The 25,130-nt window shown below is 41.7% G+C and overlaps 3 protein-coding genes across 13 annotated transcripts in view; all 3 read right to left on the minus strand.

Moving 5' to 3' along the window:
• Nucleotides 1-24,601, minus strand: LOC139159934 (zinc finger protein ZFP2-like). 10 transcript variants are annotated; one of them, XM_070737408.1, is made up of 4 exons: nt 6,839-6,911; nt 6,099-6,253; nt 3,090-3,266; nt 1-2,650 (listed from the first exon to the last, which is right to left on the minus strand). In XM_070737408.1, the coding sequence occupies exon 4, from the start codon at nt 2,167-2,169 to the stop codon at nt 1,057-1,059; it is 1,113 nt and encodes a 370-aa protein (XP_070593509.1). In that variant the 5' UTR covers nt 2,170-2,650; nt 3,090-3,266; nt 6,099-6,253; nt 6,839-6,911; the 3' UTR covers nt 1-1,056. The 10 variants fall into 10 exon arrangements, with proteins under 10 accessions (XP_070593509.1, XP_070593511.1, XP_070593505.1 ...); XM_070737410.1 differs by lacking the exon at nt 6,839-6,911 and adding an exon at nt 6,665-6,828 and having other exon boundaries at nt 6,099-6,206; XM_070737404.1 differs by lacking the exon at nt 6,839-6,911 and adding an exon at nt 6,665-6,828.
• LOC139159954 (zinc finger protein 572-like) lies at nt 10,024-13,763 on the minus strand. 2 transcript variants are annotated; one of them, XM_070737448.1, is made up of 3 exons: nt 13,636-13,763; nt 13,076-13,230; nt 10,024-12,483 (listed from the first exon to the last, which is right to left on the minus strand). In XM_070737448.1, exon 3 carries the CDS (start codon nt 11,935-11,937, stop codon nt 11,401-11,403), a length of 537 nt encoding a protein of 178 aa, XP_070593549.1. In that variant the 5' UTR covers nt 11,938-12,483; nt 13,076-13,230; nt 13,636-13,763; the 3' UTR covers nt 10,024-11,400. The 2 variants fall into 2 exon arrangements, with proteins under 2 accessions (XP_070593549.1, XP_070593550.1); XM_070737449.1 differs by having other exon boundaries at nt 13,684-13,757.
• Nucleotides 18,535-25,130, minus strand: part of LOC139159965 (zinc finger protein 84-like) — a 14,307-nt gene continuing 7,711 nt past the window's right edge. Inside the window, exon 3 of the mRNA XM_070737456.1 lies at nt 18,535-19,996. Coding sequence (XP_070593557.1) covers nt 19,170-19,996 — 827 coding nt within the window. The 3' untranslated portion in view covers nt 18,535-19,169. The remainder of the gene's footprint in view (nt 19,997-25,130) is intronic.

Below are 25,130 nucleotides of genomic sequence, written 5' to 3' on the forward strand. Positions count from 1 at the left end.
TTTGCAAAAACACAATATCTTCTTCTTTATTTCTCTTTGTACTCTCATTCATACACCAACTTTGCACGCAGTGCTTTCTTTTCTCATCTCTATCTTTACTACCAAATTATATTGGTAGTAACAAAAACATTACACAAGTCATTCTAAAATGTATGGGCTGATCAGTGCTAGCCAGCTGTATCCACAAATCCATCCCATGGCCCGCCCAAGGTTGAATCCCAGGCACACTGAAAATAATGGCTTTTTCCAGCACATAGCCATGTGGCCATCGGATGCGGGTCCTGGCCTTTTTCATCAACATTAGGTTCAGAGATATTCCAAGGGTATGGAGGAGGCTGTGAGGCCTAGTGGGGTGGGAGTTAGGCCTAGGGACTGTGGGGACACAGCAGGAGGGGAAAAAAGCCTTTGGGGAATCTGTGTGTGTGTGGGAAAGGCTTGTGGAGACCTTGGGAAGGACTAATCCTCTCTTTGTTGGCTCTTGGGTGAAAGCATTTCCCTATGGATAGACCAGGCTTCTGGAGATCTTGGGGAGGAGGGAAATACCTATAAGGACCCTGTGGAAGAGGGCAAGGCTTGGAGGGACGCTATGGAGATGGAAGATCTTGATAACAAACAAACAAAAACAAAAACCAGACAGTTCACCTCCATCAAATTAATATTTTTGAGTGAATGATCAAAGATCAAATTTAAGCCTTATCTAAACTCATCAATCTTTGCCTTAAAAAAAAACCCATATAGCATTCCTTTATCAAAGAAATGTTTTCTCTTGTTTTTCTTCATTCATAGATCTACTTCTGAGATAATTTATCTTTCAGTAAAATGAATCAGGCTCCAACTTAAATAATCCATTTCTCACCTACACTTCCAATGACAGATCAAAAATGAAATTTATGCCTCTCTCTAAATTCATCAACTTTTGCCTAATATGGACCATTTTTTACTTTTTCTCCTGTGTGTACACCTGTATTACTTATAAGTCATTTGTATGGTTTCTCTCCTGTAGGTATCATCTGGTGGACCACCAAGTTTGACCTATGACAGAAACATTTCCAACAATCAGGACACTGAAAGGGTGTCTCCTGTGTGAGTCCTCTGGTGTTCCAACAGTTGAGAATTCTGATTGAAACTTTTCCCATGAACAGGATATTCAAAAGTTTTCTCTCCTGTGTGAGTCCTCTGGTGTCTAACCAAATTGGAATTAGAATTGAAACCTTTCCCACAATCAAGACACTTAAAGGGTTTTTCTCCTGTGTGAGTCCTCTGATGTTTCACCAGGTTTGAATTGCGACTGAAACCTTTCCCACAATCAGGACATTCAAATGGTTTCTCTCCAGTGTGAGTCCTCTGATGATTCACCAGGCATGAATTCTGAGTGAATCTTTTCCCACAATCAGGACATTCAAAAGGTTTCTCTCCTTTGTGAGTCCTCTGGTGTCTAATCAAATTGGAATTCAAATTGAAACATTTCCCACAATCACGACACTTAAAGGGTTTTTCTCCTGTGTGAATCCTCTGGTGATCCAACAGGTGGGAATTTGCAGTGAAACCTTTCCCACAATCAGGACATTCAAAAGGTTTCTCTCCTGTGTGAGTCCTCTGATGAATCACCAGGCTTGAATTGCGACTGAAACCTTTCCCACAATCAAGACATTCAAATGGTTTCTCTCCTGTGTGAGTCCTCTGATGAATCACCAGGCTTGAAATCTGACTGAAACCTTTCCCACAGTCAGGACATTCAAAAGGTTTCTCTCCTGTGTGAGTCCTCTGATGAATCACCAGGCTTGAATTGAAACTGAAACCTTTCCCACAGTCAGGACATTCAAATGGTTTTTCTCCTGTGTGAGTCCTCTGATGAATCACCAGGCTTGAAATCTGACTGAAACCTTTCCCACAGTCAGGACATTCAAAAGGTTTCTCTCCTGTGTGAGTCCTCTGATGAATCACCAGGCTTGAATTGAAACTGAAACCTTTCCCACAGTCAGGACATTCAAAAGGTTTCTCTCCTGTGTGAGTCCTCTGATGAACCACCAGTCTTGAATTGAAACTGAAACCTTTCCCACAATCAGGACATTCAAAGGGTTTCTCTCCTGTGTGAGTCCTCTGGTGACCCAACAGGTGGGAATTTGCAGTGAAACTTTTCCGACAATCAGGACATTCAAAAGGTTTCATTTTTTGTACATCTTTTGTTGCACGGAGCTTTGATTCAAACTATTGTTTTCTTCCGCAGAGAGAAAGGCCTGCATTACTGTTTACAGACCTGCATTAGAGTCTATCTTTTGTGGCCCTCCAATTGTCTTTTTCCTACCCACTCACTTCTAGATATTTTTCTCTTTTTCTGAATCAAAAAATATAATCTCCTTTGACTTTTTCATATAATCTATTGTCAAGTTCTGCACACAATACTTTTTCCAATTTGAAATCTCTTCTTGATTTTCTCCCCTTTGTCTCTCATCAGCTGGAGAATTGTGGGCTTTTCTGAAGGCTCAATTTGCTTTCAATTTCAAAGTGGCTGATTATTCTCAGCCCTCCAATGATTCAGCAGGCTTGAGTTAAATCTGAAAGTTTTCCCACATTGAGGACATTGCTTTCATTTTCAAAGTTGCTGGTTATTCTCAGTTGTCCCGAGTGCTCTTATTGGTATTCTCTTCATCTGTAAGATTGAAAATAAAAGTGTAAGTTTAAAATTGTTTCTTTAGAAAACGGTTGCAGAACATGTGAAAAAAGCGTACATTACAATCCAACATGCCACAATGCTGAAATAGCTTCTAATGTTAATTATGATTCATTTGATACAGTGCAGATCTCTGAGATCCAAATTCAAATATACATTCAATCAGGAAATAAACTTGTTGACTTGGGTCAATAACATCCCGCTTGTTCATATTGATACCTCCCGCTTACCAGAGATCTGGAAACCAGCTCTCAAACGTATCCCAGCCATAGAAACCAGACTCAGAAAACAAATTGCAAAACAATCAAGTAGCCTGCAAGTTCCAACTACTCAGGATATCACGCCTAATCTACAACCATTAACTAATCAGCATACCTCAGCTACATCAACGACCCCAGATGTTACCCGACTGACTCACCAGGAAGTTTCTACACAGCAGACAATTGCTGAGCCATCAAACCATACCCAGCCACCAGTATTTATAGAAGGAAGGCAGCTCAGGTCTCGCAGTGTTCGCCTGAGAACAAGGACAGAAACACCAGCCTGAAGATGACGAGTGGGACCTCGTCGAAACGTCGCCAGAAATTTCCAAATCCTACACGGGAAGAAACCAGAATATACCAAGACCGTCATACCTGTACCCGTGAAAATCTACGAAAACAGACACACACATATATATATACATATAGTGGTTCGACAAAAGTTCGGGTGGCCACTGAGAAGCCCCACTGCCTGGCGGGGCTTCTCGGCGTCCTCCCGAACCCGAACAACAAACCCGAACTTTTGCCGAACGTCCAGGTTTGGCGTTCGGGAGGCCACCGAGAAGCCCCACTGTCGCCTTTTGAAACAGCTGGGGGACTTCTCGGCGGCCACCTGAACGCCGAACCCGGAAGTTCAGCAAAAGTTCGGGGTCGCGTTCGGTTCATGAGGAGGCCGAGAAGCACCACCGCCCGGCTGTTAGCTTTTTGAAACAGCAGCGGAGCTGTCGGGCCGATCGGGAGGCTAGAAAGGAGGTGGGGAATCCCAATAGGGAATTCCATGGGTGGAGCTTTGACGTCACAAAGACGTCCTTCCTGGCCGGCCGAAGTTTCTCTTCATATGCAGATGAGGAGCAGAAGCCATACGTCCCTAACCAAAAAGACCTCAACGATCTGATCAGAGACTTGGTCTCACCAAGTCCAACACTGAGCTTCTGACATCAAGACTCAAGCAATGGAATTTATTAGATAAAAGCTTCTGTTTCTATAGAAAAAATGCATAATTTTCATTGCCATGGTCACAAAACCGAAGTTTATGATGAATGTAAGCATTTTTTAAATTTGTTTTAGACATAAGCAATTGGAATATAACATTTAAAAGCTGGGAACAAAATTTGTGTTACAGGCCAGACTGGTGGACTTTTGGTTGTGATCCTATCCTCAAATCTAAAGAGCAGTTGGAATCGGAAGAATGTTTGCCATTGATTTATATATGTACAATTGAAATAAATATTTGAACTAGACAAAAAGAGTTATGGATACGATTTTGTGAAAAATGTATTAGAAATTGGAAATGAATTGTTGAACATATTGTTGTAAGGTTTATAAACTGCTATTGAAATTGGATGTCAGCCCTGGGACCCATCTTTTCTTTTGGATCTTCAGTGCTATCAAATTTAGTGCATGGGAAATAGGGAGGGGGGGTTGTGACCTGACTGATATTTATAGCCATAACAACCTTCCTTCCTTCCTTCCTTCCTTCCTCCCTCCCTCCCTCCTTGGCTGCCCTTCTCCTCGCAGACTCGGGGCAGAGTAAATTTCTCTGGGAGTCAAGGACGTTCAGTCTACACCTGGATAGACGCACAGGGAATGTCTCCAATTGGGACAGTGGAATGATTGGATCGTGTGATGGATATGTGGGTGCAGTGTATGGAACTGTGATTTTCTTTTGGGTGGGGAAAACCGAAAGCTTTCAGATTCAGGTTTTTCCAAATGTGCCGACATGACATCTTCTATAAATTCAAACTTTGAGGAATTGCCTGCCTCGGAGTCTTCATTGGTTGAGAGTGTTACATGGAACCCTGACATTGAATTTGCAGAATGGGTGGGTAAAGCATTGTATGATTCAGTGGATAAGGAAATAATGCTTGAACACTGGAAGAATAGATTTACAGAAGGATTCTATTAGAAGGATTTCTAGTCCAACCATCTGCTCAGGCAGGAAGCTCTATACCAAATGGTTTTATGATGTTGGTGCCTAAAATTAAAGAATGTATAAAGGCACCTTGAATGTTGGAAATGTAAATAAGAAAATTTATCATTTATGGTGGACATGTGGCATAGAAATATTGGAGGGCGGTGTATAAGTCAAATAAATTAAATTAAATCTTAATACAGAAGATTATTAAAGAGAACATAAAAGATAAAAAAAATAAAAGTTTTCTTTTAATACCAGTAACCTTAAACACTCACTGAACCATCTGATCCCATTTCCCAGAGAAAAAAAATAACGAGACCCTCAAAACCCTTTTGACATCTAAATTAAAGATAACACCCACTATCAATGTTTACCTTTATTCTATGTATTAAAAAAACTATAGTGTTTTGCATTTATGAAATCAATGACTTGTTACAAAGAAACACATTTTTTATTTCTGCATGCAAGAAAAAGATTTTGAACTTTAGCTGGGAATGCCACAAATGGGGATCCTGAATGTGGTAGACTGAAATTATAAATGTACACCTCCTTTTCTTGCGCCATCATAACCACAGGAACTGCTGACTTCTTCAGGTCACTGAACAAGTGTTACAATGACCACTAATTTGTGGACCAGATGTATATCTGCCTTTACAGTGCCATTGTAACTGTGAAGGCTCAGGGAACAAATGGTAAGGGAGGGTTACCTATAAAACTGAACATCCCAAAGGTTCTCAAAGCTATTCTTTAAAAAGTGCTGCCTTAAACACTGTTGAAACTGATTAATACATGGATGGGGCACCAATAGGAAATGCCATGGTTATTGGACAGATATGGAAACAAAAAAGGAAACATCCCAGAAGATATTTCTGGGGATTTCCAATATTAGTGTCAAAAAACCCAGCATGTCCATAACAGAACTTCAGAGTTGGAAGAGATCTTGTAGATTTTCTAGATCTAGATCAATCTCCTGCTCAGTCAGGAGAACCCCTACCATTCTGGATAAATGGCTGTCCAGTTTCTTCTTGGAGGTTTCTGAGGAATCTCTCATGCAAAAGATAGAGGATGATTAGATTTGAGCAGTGTTTCCCAACCTTGGCAACTTGGAGATATCTGGACTTCAACTCCCAGAATTCCCCAGCCAGCGTTCGCTGGATGGGGAATTCTGGGAGTTGAAGTCCAAATATCTTCAAGTTGCCAAGGTTGGGAAACACTGGATTAGAGGGTCAGCTATACTGGACTTAATACTTACCAACAGGAAGGTTCATTTCACGAGAAGAAATGAAAGAGCAACAATCATGACTGGGGGCTTGAGGCGAAAACATATGAAGAGCAGTTGTAGGAATTGGGTAGGTCTAGTCTGGCGAAAAGAAGGGTTAGAAGTGACATCTTCCAATACTTGAGGTCCTGCCAGAAAGAAGAGAAGAGATTACCTCCCAAAGCACCACAAGGCAAGACAACACCTAATGGATGGAAACCAGTGAAGGAGAGAAGCATTCTAGGAACAAGAGGAAATTTCCTGACAGCGAACAGTGGAAGGGCTTGGCTTCCCAAGCAGTGGGTGCTCCACAATGGAGGCTTTTAATAATAATAATATAATAATAATAAGATACTTTGACGAACATACTAGACAGCTATTTGTCTGAAACGCTCTAAATTCCCACGTTGGAGGAGGCGGTTGGACTACAGGACCGCCAAGCTCACATCCAACTGTGTTTTTATATATTCTAGATGCTTCTCTGCTTCCTCGCTGCGGAGGAAACCAAGCCGCCTTTCTTGCTCCCAGCCTCTCCTCCCACCCGTCCCCAACTCACCCACCAGCTGCTGCTGCGACTCTCTGAAGAGCGCAGAAGATACTCGGCGGACCACCTTCCTCCCGTGAGCGACCCGCTACCATTAATGATTAAGCCCTTCTCTCTCCTCCTTTCTAGCAATGCAGTACTTGATGGTTTTAACCCCTTAAAAAGCTCAACGCCAGAGGCCTCTCCTTACTGTAGCGACGGCTTTCTAGGCGCCCGTGTTGCCCGTCTGTCGCCATCTCCCGGTAGGAGGGGGTAAAACAGGCTCGTCCCGTCTCTACCTGTTGAGGCATTTGCAAGACGTTTTCACGGATTACATGCCATCAACTCACTTTGAGCAACCCACCTTTGCAATGCATCAAAGTGAAATAGTGAAACTTGGCGAGATTAGCTACATGCCGAGCCCTGAACGTTCGGGAAGTTCTTACAGAATAAACCAATTATCCAATCAGAGGAGACTTTACTATTCCGGATACATGGTTCTCCAGTCTCCTCTTAAAAATCTCCTCCGATACAGCACCCACAACTTCTGGAGGAAGGACATTCCACTGAATAAATATAATATAAACTTAAATATAACAGTGGCACTTGTATCCTAAGATTTTTATTTATATTGTTTCTTCGTTGCTTATTTGACCCCTATGACAATCATTAAGTGTTGTACCACGATGGACAAATGTATCTTTTTCTTTTATGTACACTGAGAGCATCTGCAATAACACTTGGCCAACAAAAATTATATTCCTATTCTATTCTATAACTCAAAATTAGAGGGGGGATAAACAATGGAAGGCAAATCTCCCACTTCTGGAGACAAACCATTCTACTGAGTAATTGTTCAGACTTCAAATTCTTGGTTTAGACAACTTACAACTCCATCGTCTCCCTTCCAACATAATTATAGTTCATAAAATCATATACCAAAATGTCCTACCTGTTAACGACTACTTCACCTTCAACCGCAACAACACACGAGCAAGAAATCGATTTAAACTAAATGTCAACCATTCCAAACTTGACTGCAAAAAATTCGACTTCAGCAACAGAGTAATCAACACCTGGAATGCACTACCTGATTCTGTGCTTTCTACTCCTAACCCCAAAACCTTTAACCTTAGACTATCTACAACTGATCTCTCCTCCTTTCTAAGAGGTCTGTAAGGGGCGTGCATAAGCGCACCACTGTGCCTACCGTCCCTGTCCTATTGTCTACTTTTTATCGTTACTTATCTAATGTTTTATATGTACAAATTATCACCCTATAATTGTTTGACAGACAAATAAATAAATAAAATAAATAAAATACCCACAGTGAGTTTCTCCTCAATTCTAGGTTAGATCCTTTTCTGATATGTCTTCTTGTCCTATTCTCAGGAGCTTTGAAGAATAGGCTGCCATCCCCCACCCTTCGTTTTGTTTGTGTGTTTGTGTGTGTCAGCCCAGCTCAGTTGTGGTTGAATGTCAAGGATTACCTGTAATATCTGTTGGAAGAAATATCCTTCTGGGTTCAGTTCCGAGTGAGGAAAGAGACGCTGAGTTCATGGTAGTTGCTTGGAAAGAAAGTTTAATGATGGAGAGAATCACATACCTTGAAAACGGGAAGTGATGTGGAGTGGTGCTGAATTTTATACCCTCTCTGGGCTTTTGAATTTGAGCTTGTATTCTGATTTATTTTATTTTTATTTATTTATTTTGTCCAATACACAATAATACCACTGTGCCTTCCGTCCCGGTCCTATTGTCTACTTTTTATCATTAAAAATAATGATAATAATAATGGTAGGGACAGCAAGTAGCATACTTGGCTGCATAGCTAGAGGTATAACAAGCAGGAAGAGGGAGATTATGATCCCGCTATATAGCGTGCTGGTGAGACCACATTTGGAATACTGTGTTCAGTTCTTGAGACCTCACCTACAAAAAGATATTGACAAAATTGAACGGGTCCAATGATGTGTACAAGAATGGTGGAAGGTCTTAAGCATAAAACGTATCAGGAAAGACTTCATGAACTCAATCTGTATATTCTGGAGGACAGAAGGAACAGGGAGAACATGATCGAAACATTTAAATATGTTAAAGGGTTAAATAAGGTCAAGGAGGGAAGTGTTAATAGGAAAGTGAACACAAGAACAAGGGGACACAATCTGAAGTTAGTTGGGGGAAAGATCAAAAGCAACATGAGAAAATATTATTTTACTGAAAGAGTAGTAGATCCTTGGAACAAACTTCCAGCAGACGTGGTTGGTAAATCCACAGTAACTGAATTTAAACATGCCTGGGATGAGCTTATATTCTGATTTATTTTATTTTTATTTATTTATTTAGTCCAATACACAATAATACACAATGGAGGTAATAGAGGACACCTTCGAGGAAATAGAATTAGAGAAAGAATAGAAGAGAGAGTAGAGGATAAAATAATGGATGAGAGAATAGAAGAAATATATAGGGATAGAAAAGAAGATATATGGGATATAGGAGACACAACAGGACAGGGGACGGAAGGCATTCTAGTGCACTTATGCACGCCCCTTACTGACCTCTTAGGAACCTGGATAGGTCAACCGTGAACAGTCTAAGGGTAAAATGTTGGGGGCTAGGGGATAGTCCGGTAATGAGTTCCACGCTTCAACAACTCTATTACTAAAATCATATTTTTTATAGTTGTCAGGTTGTCAGGCTCCCACTGGGCCATGTAGGGGTATTTGTGTAGTCTGTCCTGAGTCCCATGTTTGGTTGAGCATTGCTGTGTGATGTAATCTTCCCAGCTGCTATGTGCTGAGTTCTGTTACTAGATGGGTAGAGGACCAATCCTATCTTTGTTGGATCTTGGGTGATCCAACCGCCTTCTACCGCACAAATCCCAGCGGCCGATAAGGCCACACAGAGTTGGCCTTTTCCGGGTCCCGTCGACCAATCAATGTCGTTTGGCGGGCCCCAGGGGAAGAGCCTTTTCTGTGGTGGCCCCTGCCCTCTGGAATCAATTTCCCCCGGAGATTAGAACGGCCCCCACCCTCCTTGTCTTTCGCAAGTTACTTAAGGCCCACCTATATAGCCAGGCATGGGGGAACTAAGACATCTCCCCCAGGCTTATTATATTTCATGTTTGATGTGTATGTGCTGTATGGTTTTTAATTGTTGAGGTTTTTATATATTTTATTATTAGATTTGTTCCAATGTTATACTGTTTTTATTATTGTTGTGAGCCGCCCCGAGTTTTCAGAGAGGGGCGGCATACAAACCTAATAAATTGAATTGAATTGAATTCCCTATGGATAGAGCAGAGGTGGGTTCTTTCTGGTTGTAGCGACCTGCTGGTGAGGTTGTTCTGGTTTCAGGCTAATTCAGGTAATAAATGATTGCTCAATGCATCTCTTTGTAAAAACACAATATCTTCTTCTTTATTTCTCTTTGTCCTCTCATTCATACACCAACTTTGCACGCAGTGCTTTCTTTTCTCATCTCTATCTTTAATACCAAATTATATTGGTAGTAACAAAAACATTACACAAGTCATTCTAAAATTTATGGGCTGATCAGTGCTAGCCAGCTGTATCCACAAATCCATCACATGGCCTGCCCAAGGTTGAATCCCAGGCACACTGAAAATAATGGCTTTTTCCAGGACATAGCCATGTGGCCCTGGGATGCGGGTCCTGGCCTTTTTCATCAACATTAGGTTCAGAGATATTCCAAGGGTATGGAGGAGGCTGTGAGGCCTAGTGGGGTGGGAGTCAGGCCTAGGGACTGTGGGGACACAGCAGGAGAGGAACAAAGCCTTTGGGGAATCTGTGTCTGTGTGGGAAAGGCTTGTGGAGACCTTGGGAAGGACTAATCCTCTCTTTGTTGGCTCTTGGGTGAAAGCATTTCCCTATGGATAGACCAGGCTTGTGGAGATCTTGGGGAGGAGGGAAATACCTATAAGGACCCTGTGGAAGAGGGCAAGGCTTGGAGGGACGCTATGGAGATGGAAGATCTTGATAACAAACAAACAAAAACAAAAACCAGACATTTCACCTCCATCAAATTAATATTTTTCAGTGAATGATCAAAGATCAAATTTAAGCCTTATCTAAACTCATCAATCTTTGCCTTAAAAAAAACCCATATAGTATTCCTTTATCAAAGAAATGTTTTCACTTGTTTTTCTTCATTCATAGATCTACTTCTGAGATATTGTATCTTTCAGTAAAATGAATCAGGCTCCAACTTAAATAATCCATTTCTCACCTAAACTTCCAATGACAGATGAAAAATGAAATTTATGCCTTCTCTAAATTCATCAACTTTTGCCTAATATGGACCTTTTTTTACTTTTTCTCCTGTGTGTACACCTGTATTATTTAAAAGTCATTTGTATAGTTACTCTCATGTAGATATCATCTGGTGGACCACCAGGAGAAAACGGTGACTGAACCTTTTGCCACAATCAGGACATTCAAAGGGTTTCTCTCCTGTTCTTGTAGTCTATCACTACACACAGTGAGACTGCAACATTCTCCACAATCTGGACATTCATAGGGCTTTTCTCCTATATGAGATATCTGGTATTTCACCAGGTCAGAACAGTAAGTGAAACTTTTCCCACACTCTGGACGCTTATGTAGCTTTACTCCTGTATATTCTTGTGTATCCATAGATCAGAATTCCAACTGAAACTTTTTCCACAATATGGACATTCGTATCATTTCTCTCATATGAGTCCTCTGGTAGACTACCAAGTTTGACCTATGACAGAAACATTTCCAACAATCAGGACACTGAAAGGGTGTCTCCTGTGTGAGTCCTCTGGTGTTCCAACATTTGAGAATTCTGATTGAAACTTTTCCCACAATCAGGACATTCAAAAGGTTTCTCTCCTGTGTGAGTCCTCTGGTGTCTAACCAAATTGGAATTAGAATTGAAACCTTTCCCACAATCAGGACACTTAAAGGGTTTTTCTCCTGTGTGAATCCTCTGATGGTTCACCAGGTGGGAATTTGCAGTGAAACCTTTCCCACAATCAGGACATTCAAATGGTTTCTCTCCTGTGTGAGTCCTCTGGTGTCTAACCAAATGGGAATTCAAATTGAAACATTTCCCACAATCAGGACACTTAAAGGGTTTCTCTCCTGTGTGAATCCTCTGGTGATCCAACAGGTGGGAATTTGCAGTGAAACCTTTCCCACAATCAGGACATTCAAAAGGTTTCTCTCCTGTGTGAGTCCTCTGGTGTATCACCAGTCTTGAATTGAAACTGAAACCTTTCCCACAATCAGGACAGTTATATGATTTCTTTACTTTGTACATCCTCTAGTGTACCATCAGGTTGGAATTCTGACTGAAATTTTGCCACAATCAGCTGTCTGCCCCTCTGATGCTTGAAATACGTGTGATCTTTTGTTGCACGGAGCTTTGATTCAAACTATTGTTTCCTTCCGCAGAGAGAAAGGCCTGCATTACTGTTTACAGACCTGCATTAGAGTCTACCTCCAATTGTCTTTCTCCTACCCACTCACTTCTAGATATTTCTCTCTTTTTCTCAATCGAAAAATATAATCTCCTTTGACTTTTTCATATAATCTATTGTCGAGTTCTGCACACAATACTTTTTCTAATTTGAAATCTCTTCTTGATTTTCTCCCCTTTGTCTCTCATCACCTGGAGAATTATGGGCTTTTCCAAAGGCTCAATTTGCTTTCAATTTCAAAGTGGCTGATTATTCTCAGCCCTCCAATGATTCAGCAGGCTTGAGTTAAATCTGAAAGTTTTCCCACATTGAGGACATTGCTTTCATTTTCAAAGTTGCTGGTTATTCTCAGTTGTCCCGAGTGCTCTTATTGGTATTCTCTTCAGCTGTAAGATTGAAAACAAAAGTGTAAGATTAAAATTGTTTCTTTAGAAAATCGTTGCAGAAGATGTGAAAAAAGCGTGCATTACAATCCAACATGCCACAATGCTGAAATAGCTTCTAATGTTATGATTCATTTGATACACTGCAAATTTCTGAGATCCAAATTCAAATATACAGTACATTCAATCATGAAATAAACTTGTTGACTTGGGTCAATAACAAATTCTTCATACTGTAATTATTGGGTAGAATCTCTGAAATTCAGATAAATGTTTTACCAACATTTTAAATCAGGGTGAAATGGTAAAGGGTCAGCCCAGTTCGGGCATACCGGTAATGGCACTGCCAGTGATTCTGAGAACTGGTAGCGGCGGCAGCATCATTCTCTGCCCACCCACCTGCACATTGCCATTTTCTTGTTTTTAACCCTCTGGATATGTGGAAAGCCTTCTGTGCATATGCAGAGGGTGAAAATGAGGGATTCTTGCGTTCGCTGGCTGGGGAATTCTGGGAGTTGAAGTCCAAACATCTTCAAGTTGCCAAGGTTGGGAAACACTGGATTAGAGGGTCAGCTATACTGGACTTAATACTTACCAACAGGAAGGTCCGTTTCACGAGAAGAAATGAAAGAGCAACAACCATAACTGGGGGCTTGACGCAAAAACATATGAAGAGCAGTTGTAGAAATTGGGTAGGTCAAGTCTGGTGAAAAGAAGGATTAGAAGTGACATCTTTCAATACTTGAGGTCCTGCCACAAAGAAGAGAAGATTAAGAGATTACCTCCCAAAGCACCACAAGACAAGACAACACTTAATGGATGGAAACCAGTGAAGGAGAGAAGCATTTTAGGAACAAGAGGAAATTTCCTGACAGCGACCAGTGGAAGGGCTTAACTTCCCAAGCTATGGCTGCTGCTCACTGGAGGCTTTTAATAATAATAATAATAATAATAATAATAATAATAATAATAATAATAATAATAATAATAATAATAATATAATAATAAGATACTTGGACGAACATACTAGACAGCCATTTGTCTGAAACGCTCTAAATTCCCACGCTAGAGAAGGCGGTTGGACTACAGGACCGCCAAGCTCACATCCAACTGTGTTTTTCTATATTCTAGTTCCTTCTCTGCTTTCTCGCTCACCGGTTCTTGCTCCCAGTGTCTCCTCCAGCCCGTCCTCAACTCACCCACCAGTTATTGCTTCGACTCTTGGAAGAGCATAGAAGGCACCGCCACCTTCCTCCGGTGAGCGACCAGCCAGATCCGGCCGACTTTCCGCTCCTTTCTAGCAATGCGGTACTTGTTGGTTTTAACCCATTAAAAAGCTCAACGCCCGAGGCTCCTGCTTACTGTAGCGACGGGTTTGTAGGCGCCCGTGTTGCCCGTCTGACGCCATCTCCCGACAGGAGGGGGTAAAACAGGCTCGTCCCGTCTATCATTTCCAAGACGTTTTCACGGATTACATGCCATCAACTCACTTTCGATTTTTAGCAACCCACCTTTGCAATGGATCCAAGTGAAATAGTGAAACTTGGCAAGATTAGCTGCATGCCGAGCCCTGAACGTTCGGGAAGTTCTTATAGAATAAACCAATTCTCCAATCAGAGGAGCCTATACTATTCTTGATATATGGTTCTCCAGTCTCCTCTTAAAAATCTCCTCCGATACAGCACCCACAACTTCTGGAGGAAGGACATTCCACTGAATAAATATAATATAAACTTAAATATAACAGTGGCACTTGTATCCTGAGATTTTTATTAATATTGATTGCTTCTTCGTTGCTTATTTGACCCCTATGACAATCATTAAGTGTTGTGCCACGATGGACAAATGTATCTTTTTCTTTTATGTACACTGAGAGCATCTGCACCAAGACAAATTCCTTGTGTGTCCAATCACACTTGGCGAATAAAAATTATATTCCTATTCTATTCTATAACTCAAAATTAGAGGGGGGATAAACAATGGAAGGCAAGTCTCCCACTTCTGGAGACAAACCATTCTACTTAGTAATTGTTCAGACTTGAAATTCCTGGTTTAGACAACTTACAACTCCATCGTCTCCCTTCCAACATAATTATAGTTCATAAAATCATATACCAAAATGTCCTACCTGTTAACGACTACTTCACCTTCAACCGCAACACCACACGAGCACGAAATCGATTTAAACTAAATGTCAACCGCTCCAAACTTGACTGCAAAAAATTCAACTTCAGCAACAGAGTAATCAACGCCTGGAATGCACTACCTGATTCTGGGGTTTCTACTGCTAACCCCAAAACCTTTAACCTTAGACTATCTACAATTGATCTCTCCTCTTTTCTAAGAGGTCTGTAAGGGGCGTGCATAAGCGCACCACTGTGCCTTCCGTCCCGTTCCTATTGTCTACTTTTTATCATTAAAAATAATGATAATAATGGTAGGGACAGCAAGTAGCATACTTGGCTGCATAGCTAGAGGTATAACAAGCAGGAAGAGGGAGATTATGATCCCGCTATATAGCGTGCTGGTGAGACCACATTTGGAATACTGTGTTCAGTTCTTGAGACCTCACCTACAAAAAGATATTGACAAAATTGAACGGGTCCAATGACGTGTACAAGAATGGTGGAAGGTCTTAAGCATAAAACGTATCAGGAAAGACTTCATGAACTCAATCTGTATATTCTGGAGGACAGAAGGAACAGGGAGAACATGATCGAAACATTTAAATATGTTAAAGGGTTAAATAAGGTCAAGGAGGGAAGTGTTTTTAATAGGAAAGTGAACACAAGAACAAGGGGACACAATCTGAAGTTAGTTGGGGGAAAGATCAAAAGCAACATGAGAAAATATTATTTTACTGAAAGAGTAGTAGATCCTTGGAACAAACTTCCAGAAGACGTGGTTGGTAAATACACAGTAACTGAATTTAAACATGCCTGGGATAAACATATATCCACCCAAAGATAAAATACAGAAAATAGTATAAGGGCAGACTAGATGGACCGTGAGGTCTTTTTCTGCCGTCAGTCTTCTATGTTTCTATTACTTATCTAATGTTTTATATGTACAAATTACCACCCTATAATTGTTTGACAAACAAATAAATAAATTAAATAAATAAAATACCCACAGGAAGTTTCTCCTCAATTCTATGTTGGACCCCTTCTGATATGTCTTCTTGTCCTATTCTCTGGAGATTTGAAGAATAGGCTGCCATCCCCCACCCTTCGTTTTGTTTGTGTGTTTGTGTGTGTCAGCCCAGCTCAGTTGTGGTTGTATGTCAAGGATTACCTGTAATATCTGTTGGAAGAAATATCCTCCTGGATTCAGTTCCGAGTGAGGAAAGAGACGCTGAGTTCATGGTAGTTGCTTGGAAAGAAAGTTTAATGAGGGACAGAATCACATACCTTGAAAACGTTGAGTAAAGAAAAAAAAACAGGGGAAGAGATGTGGAGTGGGGCTGAATTTTATACCCTCTCTGGGCTTTTGAAGTTGAGCTTGTATTCTGATTTATTTTATTTTTATTTATTTATTTTGTCCAATACACAATAATACACAATGGAGGTAATAGAGGACACCTTCGAGGAAATAGAATTAGAGAAAGAATAGAAGAGAGAGTAGAGGATAAAATAATGGATGAGAGAATAGAAGAAATATATAGGGATAGAAGAGAAGATATATGGGATATAGGAGAGACAATAGGACAGGGGTCGGAAGGCATTCTAGTACACTTATGCACGCCCCTTACTGACCTCTTAGGAATCTGGATAGGTCAACCATGAACAGTCTAAGGGTAAAATGTTGGGGATTAGGGGATAGTCCAGTAATGAGTTCCACGCTTCAACAACTCTATTACTAAAGTCGTATTTTTTACAGTTGTCAGGTTGTCAGGCTCCCACTGGGCCATGTAGGGGGATTTGTGTAGTCTGTCCTGACTCCCATGCTTGGTTGAGCATTGCTGTGTGATGTAATCTTCCCAGCTACTATGTGCTGAGTTCTGTTACTAGATGGGTAGAGGACTAATCCTACCTTTGTTGGATCTTGGGTGATCCAACCATCTTCTACCGCACGAATCCCAGCGGCCAATAAGGTCACACAGAGTTGGCCTTCTCCGGGTCCCGTCGACCAAACAATGTCGTTTGGCGGACCCCAGGAGAAGAGCCTTCTCTGTGGCAGCCCCGGCCTTCTGGAATCAACTTCCCCCGGAGATTAGAACGGCCCCACCCTCCTTGTCTTTCACAAGTTACTGAAGACCCACCTATATCACCAAGCATGGGGGAACTAAGACATCTCCCCCAGGCTTATTATATTTCATGTTTGATGTGTATGTGCTGTATGGTTTTTAATTGTTGAGGTTTTTATATATTTTATTATTAGATTTGTTCCATTGTTATACTGTTTTTATTACTGTTGTGAGCCGTCCCGAGTCTTCGGAGAGGGGCGGCATACAAATCTAATAAATTGAATTGAATTGAATTCCCTATGGATTGAGCAGAGGTGGGTTCTTTCTGGTTGTAGCGACCTGCTGGTGAGGTTGTTCTGGTTTCAGGCTAATTCAGGTAATAAATGATTGCTCAATGCATCTCTTTGCAAAAACACAATATCTTCTTCTTTATTTCTCTTTGTACTCTCATTCATACACCAACTTTGCACGCAGTGCTTTCTTTTCTCATCTCTATCTTTACTACCAAATTATATTGGTAGTAACAAAAACATTACACAAGTCATTCTAAAATTTATGGGCTGATCAGTGCTAGCCAGCTGTATCCACAAATCCATCCCATGGCCCGCCCAAGGTTGAATCCCAGGCACACTGAAAATAATGGCTTTTTCCAGCACATAGCCATGTGGCCATCGGATGCGGGTCCTGGCCTTTTTCATCAACATTAGGTTCAGAGATATTCCAAGGGTATGGAGGAGGCTGTGAGGCCTAGTGGGGTGGGAGTTAGGCCTAAGTACTGGGGGGACACAGCAGGAGAGGATAAAGCCTTTGGGGAATCTGTGTGTGTGTGGGAAAGGCTTGTGGAGACCTTGGGAAGGACTAATCCTATCTTTGTTGGCTCTTGGGTGAAAGCATTTCCCTATGGATAGACCAGGCTTCTGGAGATCTTGGGGAGGAGAGAAATACCTATAAGGATCCTGTGGAAGAGGGCAAGGCTTGGAGCAGGGGTCCCCAAAGTTTTTACACAGGGGCCAGTTCTCTGTCCCTCAGACTGTTGGAGGCCCGGACTATAAAAAAACATATGAACAAATCTCCTTCTCTCTCTCCCTGTTTCTCTCTCTCGCTTTCTCTCTCTCTTGCTTTATTTCTCTCTCGCGCTTTTTCTCTCTCACTATTTCTCTCTCTTGCTTTTTCTCTCCCTCCCTCTTGCTTTATTTTTCTCTCTCTTTCTATCTCCCACTCTTCCTCTCTCTCTCCCTTTCTCTCCCTTTCTCTCTTGCTTTCTCTCCCTCTTTTTCTCTCTCTCCCTATAAGCCTCTCTTGCTTTCTCTCTCCCTCCCTCTCTTGCTTTATTTCTCTCTCTTTCTATCTCCGACTCCTCTCTCTCTCCCTTTTTCTCTCTCTTCTTCTCTCTCTCAATTTCTCTCTTGCTTTCTCTCTCCTTCTCTCTTGCTTTATTTCTCACTCACTCTCTCTCTCTTGCTTTATTTCTCTCTTTCACACACTCTCTCCTTTTCTCTCCCTCCCTCTCTGCAGCAGACCCCCCCGCCCCCTAATCCTTGCCCAAATGCAAACCTCGCCCTGCAAAAACTTTGAAGAGGGAAAAAAGCAGCACGGGAGGAACCAAGATGCTGGAAAGCAGGGAGGGCGAAGTTTCCCGTCCACTCAGTGCGGTCCTGCTGCTGAGCTTCTGGTGGCCGCGAGGAGAGGTGGAGAGCAAAGCAGCAGGGAGGAAAGCGGAGCTGCAATTGGCCCCTTTCTTTCCCGCCTTTAGGGAGAGGAACTTTTGCTGCCCTATGGCAGAGCACCAACAGTTTCTCTCACTAAAGGCGGGAAAGAAAGGGGCCAATTGCAGGTTTGTTTTCCTCCCTGCTGCTTTGCTCTCCACCTCTCCTCGCGGCCAACAGAAGCTCAGCAGCAAGACCGCACGCACTGAGTGGACGGGAGATTCGATCAGAAAAATCTTGTGCACTACCGCGGGCCGGATAAATGGTCTCAGTGGGCAGTATCTGGCCCGCGGGCCATAGTTTGGGGACCTCTGGCTTGGAGGGACGCTATGGAGATGGAAGATCTTGATAACAAACAAACAAAAACAAAAACCAGACAGTTCACCTCCATCAAATTAATATTTTTCAGTGAATGATCAAAGATCAAATTTAAGCCTTATCTAAACTCATCAATATTTGCCTTAAAAAAAACCCATATATTATTCCTTTACCAAAGAAATGTTTCACTTGTTTTTCTTCATTCATAGATCTACTTCTGAGATAATGTATCTTTCAGTAAAATGAATCAGGCTCCAACTTAAATAATCCATTTCTCACCTACACTTCCAATGACAGATGAAAAATGAAATTTATGCCTTCTCTAAATTCATCAACTTTTGCCTAATATGGACCATTTTTTACTTTTTCCTCCTGTGTGTACACCTGTATTACTTATAAGTCATTTGTATGGTTTCTTTCCTGTAGGTATCATCTGGTGGACCACCAAGTTTGACCTATGACAGAAACATTTCCAACAATCAGGACACTGAAAGGGTGTCTCCTGTTTGAGTCCTCTGGTGTTCCAACAGTTGAGAATTCTGATTGAAACTTTTCCCATGAACAGGATATTCAAAAGTTTTCTCTCCTGTGTGAGTCCTCTGGTGTCTAACCAAATTGGAATTAGAATTGAAACCTTTCCCACAATCAGGACACTTAAAGGGTTTTTCTCCTGTGTGAGTCCTCTGATGTTTCACCAGGTTTGAATTGCGACTGAAACCTTTCCCACAATCAGGACATTCAAATGGTTTCTCTCCAGTGTGAGTCCTCTGATGATTCACCAGGCATGAATTCTGAGTGAATCTTTTCCCACAATCAGGACATTCAAAAGGTTTCTCTCCTTTGTGAGTCCTCTGGTGTCTAATCAAATTGGAATTCAAATTGAAACATTTCCCACAATCACGACACTTAAAGGGTTTTTCTCCGGTGTGAATCCTCTGGTGATCCAACAGGTGGGAATTTGCAGTGAAACCTTTCCCACAATCAGGACATTCAAAAGGTTTCTCTCCTGTGTGAGTCCTCTGATGAATCACCAGGCTTGAATTGCGACTGAAACCTTTCCCACAATCAAGACATTCAAATGGTTTCTCTCCTGTGTGAGTCCTCTGATGAATCACCAGGCTTGAAATCTGACTGAAACCTTTCCCACAGTCAGGACATTCAAAAGGTTTCTCTCCTGTGTGAGTCCTCTGATGAATCACCAGGCTTGAATTGAAACTGAAACCTTTCCCACAGTCAGGACATTCAAATGGTTTTTCTCCTGTGTGAGTCCTCTGATGAACCACCAGTCTTGAATTGAAACTGAAACCTTTTCCACAATCAGGACATTCAAAGGGTTTCTCTCCTGTGTGAGTCCTCTGGTGACCCAACAGGTGGGAATTTGCAGTGAAACTTTTCCGACAATCAGGACATTCAAAAGGTTTCATTTTTTGTACATCTTTTGTTGCACGGAGCTTTGATTCAAACTATTGTTTTCTTCCGCAGAGAGAAAGGCCTGCATTATTGTTTACAGACCTGCATTAGAGTCTATCTTTTGTGGCCCTTCAATTGTCTTTTTCCTACCCACTCACTTCTAGATATTACTCTCTTTTTCTGAATCGAAAAATATAATCTCCTTTGACTTTTTCATATAATCTATTGTCGAGTTCTGCACACAATACTTTTTCCAATTTGAAATCTCTTCTTGATTTTCTCCCCTTTGTCTCTCATCACCTGGAGAATTGTGGGCTTTTCTGAAGGCTCAATTTGCTTTCAATTTCAAAGTGGCTGATTATTCTCAGCCCTCCAATGATTCAGCAGGCTTGAGTTAAATCTGAAAGTTTTCCCACATTGAGGACATTGCTTTCATTTTCAAAGTTGCTGGTTATTCTCAGTTGTCCTGAGTGCTCTTATTGGTATTCTCTTCATCTGTAAGATTGAAAACAAAAGTGTAAGTTTAAAATTGTTTCTTTAGAAAACGGTTGCAGAACATGTGAAAAAAGCGTACATTACAATCCAACATGCCACAATGCTGAAATAGCTTCTAATGTTAATTATGATTCATTTGATACAGTGCAGATCTCTGAGATCCAAATTCAAATATACATTCAATCAGGAAATAAACTTGTTGACTTGGGTCAATAACATCCCGCTTGTTCATATTGATACCTCCCGCTTACCAGACATCTGGAAACCAGCTCTCAAACGTATCCCAGCCATAGAAACCAGACTCAGAAAACAATTTGCAAAACAATCAAGTAGCCTGCAAGTTCCAACTACTCAGGATATCATGCCTAATCTACAACCATTAACTAATCAGCATACCTCAGCTACATCAACGACCCCAGATGTTACCCCACTGACTCACCAGGAAGTTTCTACACAGCAGACAATTGCTGAGCCATCAAACCACACCAAGCCACCAGTATTTATAGAAGGAAGGCAGCTCAGGTCTCGCAGTGTTCGCCTGAGAACAAGGACAGAAACACCAGCCTGAAGATGACTAGTGGGACCTCGTCGAAACGTCGCCAGAAATTTCCAAATCCTACACGGGAAGACACCAGAATATACCAAGACCGTCATACCTGTACCCGTGAAAATCTACGAAAACAGACACACACACACACACACACACACATATATATATATATACATACAGTGGTTCAACAAAAGTTCGGGTGGCCACTGAGAAGCCCCGCTGCCTGGCGGGGCTTCTCGGCGTCCTCCCGAACCCGAACAACAAACCCGAACTTTTGCCGAACGTCCAGGTTCGGCGTTCGGGAGGCCACCGAGAAGCCCCACTGTCGCCTTTTGAAACAGCTGGGGGACTTCTCGGCGGCCACCTGAACGCCGAACCAGGAAGTTCAGCAAAAGTTCGGGGTCGCGTTCGGTTCATGAGGAGGCCGAGAAGTCCCACCGCCCGGCTGTTAGCTTTTTGAAACAGCAGCGGAGCTGTCGGGCCGGTCGGGAGGCTAGAAAGGAGGTGGGGAATCCCAATAGGGAATTCCATGGGTGGAGCTTTGACGTCACAAAGACGTCCTTCCTGGCCGGCCGAAGTTTCTCTTCATATGCAGATGAGGAGCAGAAGCCATACGTCCCTAACCAAAAAGACCTCAACGATCTGATCAGAGACTTGGTCTCACCAAGTCCAACGCTGAGCTTCTGACATCAAGATTCAAGCAATGGAATTTATTAGATAAAAGCTTCTGTTTCTATAGAAAAAAATGCATAATTTTCATTGCCATGGTCACAAAACCGAAGTTTATGATGAATGTAAACATTTTTTAAATTTGTTTTAGACATAAGCAATTGGAATATAACATTTAAAAGCTGGGAACAAAATTTGTGTTACAGGCCAGACTGGTGGACTTTTGGTTGTGATCCTATCCTCAAATCTAAAGAGCAGTTGGAATCGGAAGAATGTTTGCCATTGATTTATATATGTACAATCGAAATAAATATTTGAACTAGACAAAAAGAGTTATGGATACGATTTTGTGAAAAATGTATTAGAAATTGGAAATGAATTGTTGAACATATTGTTGTAAGGTTTATAAACTGCAATTGAAATTGGATGTCAGCCCTGGGACCCATCTTTTCTTTTGGATCTTCAGTGCTATCAAATTTAGTGCATGGGAAATAGGGAGGGGGGGTTGTGACCTGACTGATATTTATAGCCATAACAACCTTCCTTCCTTCCTTCCTCCCTCCCTCCCTCCCTCCTTCCTTCCTTGGCTGCCCTTCTCCTCGCAGACTCGGGGCAGAGTAAATTTCTCTGGGAGTCAAGGAGGTTCAGTCTACACCTGGATAGACGCACAGGGAATGTCTCCAATTGGGACAGTGGAATGATTGGATCGTGTGATGGATATGTGGGTGCAGTGTATGGAACTGTGATTTTCTTTTGGGTGGGGAAAATTGAAAGCTTTCAGATTCAGGTTTTTCCAAATGTGCCGACATGACATCTTCTATAAATTCAAACTTTGAGGAATTGCCTGCCTCGGAGTCTTCATTGGTTGAGAGTGTTACATGGAACCCTGACATTGAATTTGCAGAATGGGTGGGTAAAGCATTGTATGATTCAGTGGATAAGGAAATAATGCTTGAACACATAGAAGGATTCTATTAGAAGGATTTCTAGTCCAACCATCTGCTCAGGCAGGAAGCTCTATACCAAATGGTTTTATGATGTTGGTGCCTAAAATTAAAGAATGTATAAAGGCACCTTGAATGTTGGAAATGTAAATAAGAAAATTTATCATTTATGGTGGACATGTGGCATAGAAATATTGGAGGGCGGTGTATAAGTCAAATAAATTAAATTAAATCTTAATACAGAAGATTATTAAAGAGAACATAAAAGATAAAAAAAATAAAAGTTTTCTTTTAATACCAGTAACCTTAAACACTCACTGAACCATCTGATCCCATTTCCCAGAGAGAAAAAATACCGAGACCCTCAAAACCCTTTTGACATCTAAATTAAAGATAACACCCACTATCAATATTTACCTTTATTCTATGTATAAAAAAAACTATAGTGTTTTGCATTTATGAAATCAATGACTTGTTACAGAGAAACACATTTTTTATTTCTGCATGCAAGAAAAAGATTTTGAACTTTAGCTGGGAATGCCACAAATGGGGATCCTGAATGTGGTAGACTGAAATTATAAATGTACACCTCCTTTTCTTGCGCCATCATAACTGCTGACTTCTTCAGGTCACTGAACAAGTGTTACAATGACCACTAATTTGTGGACCAGATGTATATCTGCATTTACAGTGCCATTGTAACTGTGAAGGCTCAGGGAAAAAATGGTAAGGGAGGGTTACCTATACAACTGAACATCCCAAAGGTTCTCAAAGCTATTTTTTAAAAAGTGCTGCCTTAAACACTGTTGAAACTGATTAATACATGGATGGGGCACCAACAGGAAATGCCATGGTTATTGGACAGATATGGAAACAAAAAAGGAAACATCCCAGAAGATATTTCTGGGGATTTCCAATATTAGTGTCAAAAAACCCAGCATGTCCATAACAGAACTTCAGAGTTGGAAGAGATCTTGGAGATTTTCTAGATCTAGATCAATCTCCTGCTCAGTCAGGAGAACCCCTACCATTCTGGATAAATGGCTGTCCAGTTTCTTCTTGGAGGTTCCTGAGGAATCTCTCATGCAAAAGATGGAGGATGATTAGATTTGAGCAGTGTTTCCCAACCTTGGCAACTTGGAGATATCTGGACTTCAACTCCCAGAATTCCCCAGCCAGCGTTCGCTGGATGGGGAATTCTGGGAGTTGAAGTCCAAATATCTTCAAGTTGCTAAGGTTGGGAAACACTGGATTAGAGGGTCAGCTATACTAGACTTAATACTTACCAACAGGAAGGTTCGTTTCACGAGAAGAAATGAAAGAGCAACAATCATGACTGGGGGCTTGAGGCTAAAAAATATGAAGAGCAGTTGTAGGAATTGGGTAGGTCTAGTCTGGTGAAAAGAAGGGTTAGAACTGACATCTTCCAATACTTGAGGTCCTGCCAGAAAGAAAAGAAGAGATTACCTCCCAAAGCACCACAAGGCAAGACAACACCTAATGGATGGAAACCAGTGAAGGAGAGAAGCATACTAGGAACAAGAGGAAATTTCCTGACAGCGAACAGTGGAAGGGCTTGGCTTCCCAAGCAGTGGGTGCTCCACAATGGAGGCTTTTAATAATAATAATAATAATATAATAATAAGATACTTTGACGAACATACTAGACAGCTATTTGTCTGAAACGCTCTAAGTTCCCACGTTGGAGGAGGCAGTTGGACTACAGGACCGCCAAGCTCACATCCAACTGTGTTTTTATATATTCTAGATGCTTCTCTGCTTCCTCGCTGCGGAGGAAACCAAGCCGCCTTTCTTGCTCCCAGCCTCTCCTCCCACCCGTCCCCAACTCACCCACCAGCTGCTGCTGCGACTCTCTGAAGAGCGCAGAAGATACTCGGCGGACCACCTTCCTCCCGTGAGCGACCCGCTACCATTAATGATTAAGCCCTTCTCTCTCCTCCTTTCTAGCAATGCAGTACTTGATGGTTTTAACCCCTTAAAAAGCTCAACGCCAGAGGCCTCTCCTTACTGTAGCGACGGCTTTCTAGGCGCCCGTGTTGCCCGTCTTTCGCCATCTCCCGGTAGGAGGGGGTAAAACAGGCTCGTCCCGTCTCTACCTGTTGAGGCATTTGCAAGACGTTTTCACGGATTACATGCCATCAACTCACTTTGAGCAACCCACCTTTGCAATGCATCAAAGTGAAATAGGGAAACTTGGCAAGATTAGCTACATGCCGAGCCCTGAACGTTCGGGAAGTTCTTACAGAATAAACCAATTATCCAATCAGAGGAGCCTATACTATTCCGGATACATGGTTCTCCAGTCTCCTCTTAAAAATCTCCTCCGATACAGCACCCACAACTTCTGGAGG

Source organism: Erythrolamprus reginae, chromosome 2 (assembly GCF_031021105.1).
Source record: "Erythrolamprus reginae isolate rEryReg1 chromosome 2, rEryReg1.hap1, whole genome shotgun sequence".
In the NCBI taxonomy this organism is placed as follows: domain Eukaryota; kingdom Metazoa; phylum Chordata; class Lepidosauria; order Squamata; family Dipsadidae; genus Erythrolamprus; species Erythrolamprus reginae.

Excerpts from the sequence above, each read along its gene's own strand:
- LOC139159934 (XM_070737409.1), bottom strand. The coding sequence starts at position 2,169 with ATGAAACCTTTTGAATGTCCTGATTGTCGGAAAAGTTTCACTGCAAAT.
- LOC139159954 (XM_070737448.1), bottom strand. The coding sequence starts at position 11,937 with ATGTACAAAGTAAAGAAATCATATAACTGTCCTGATTGTGGGAAAGGT.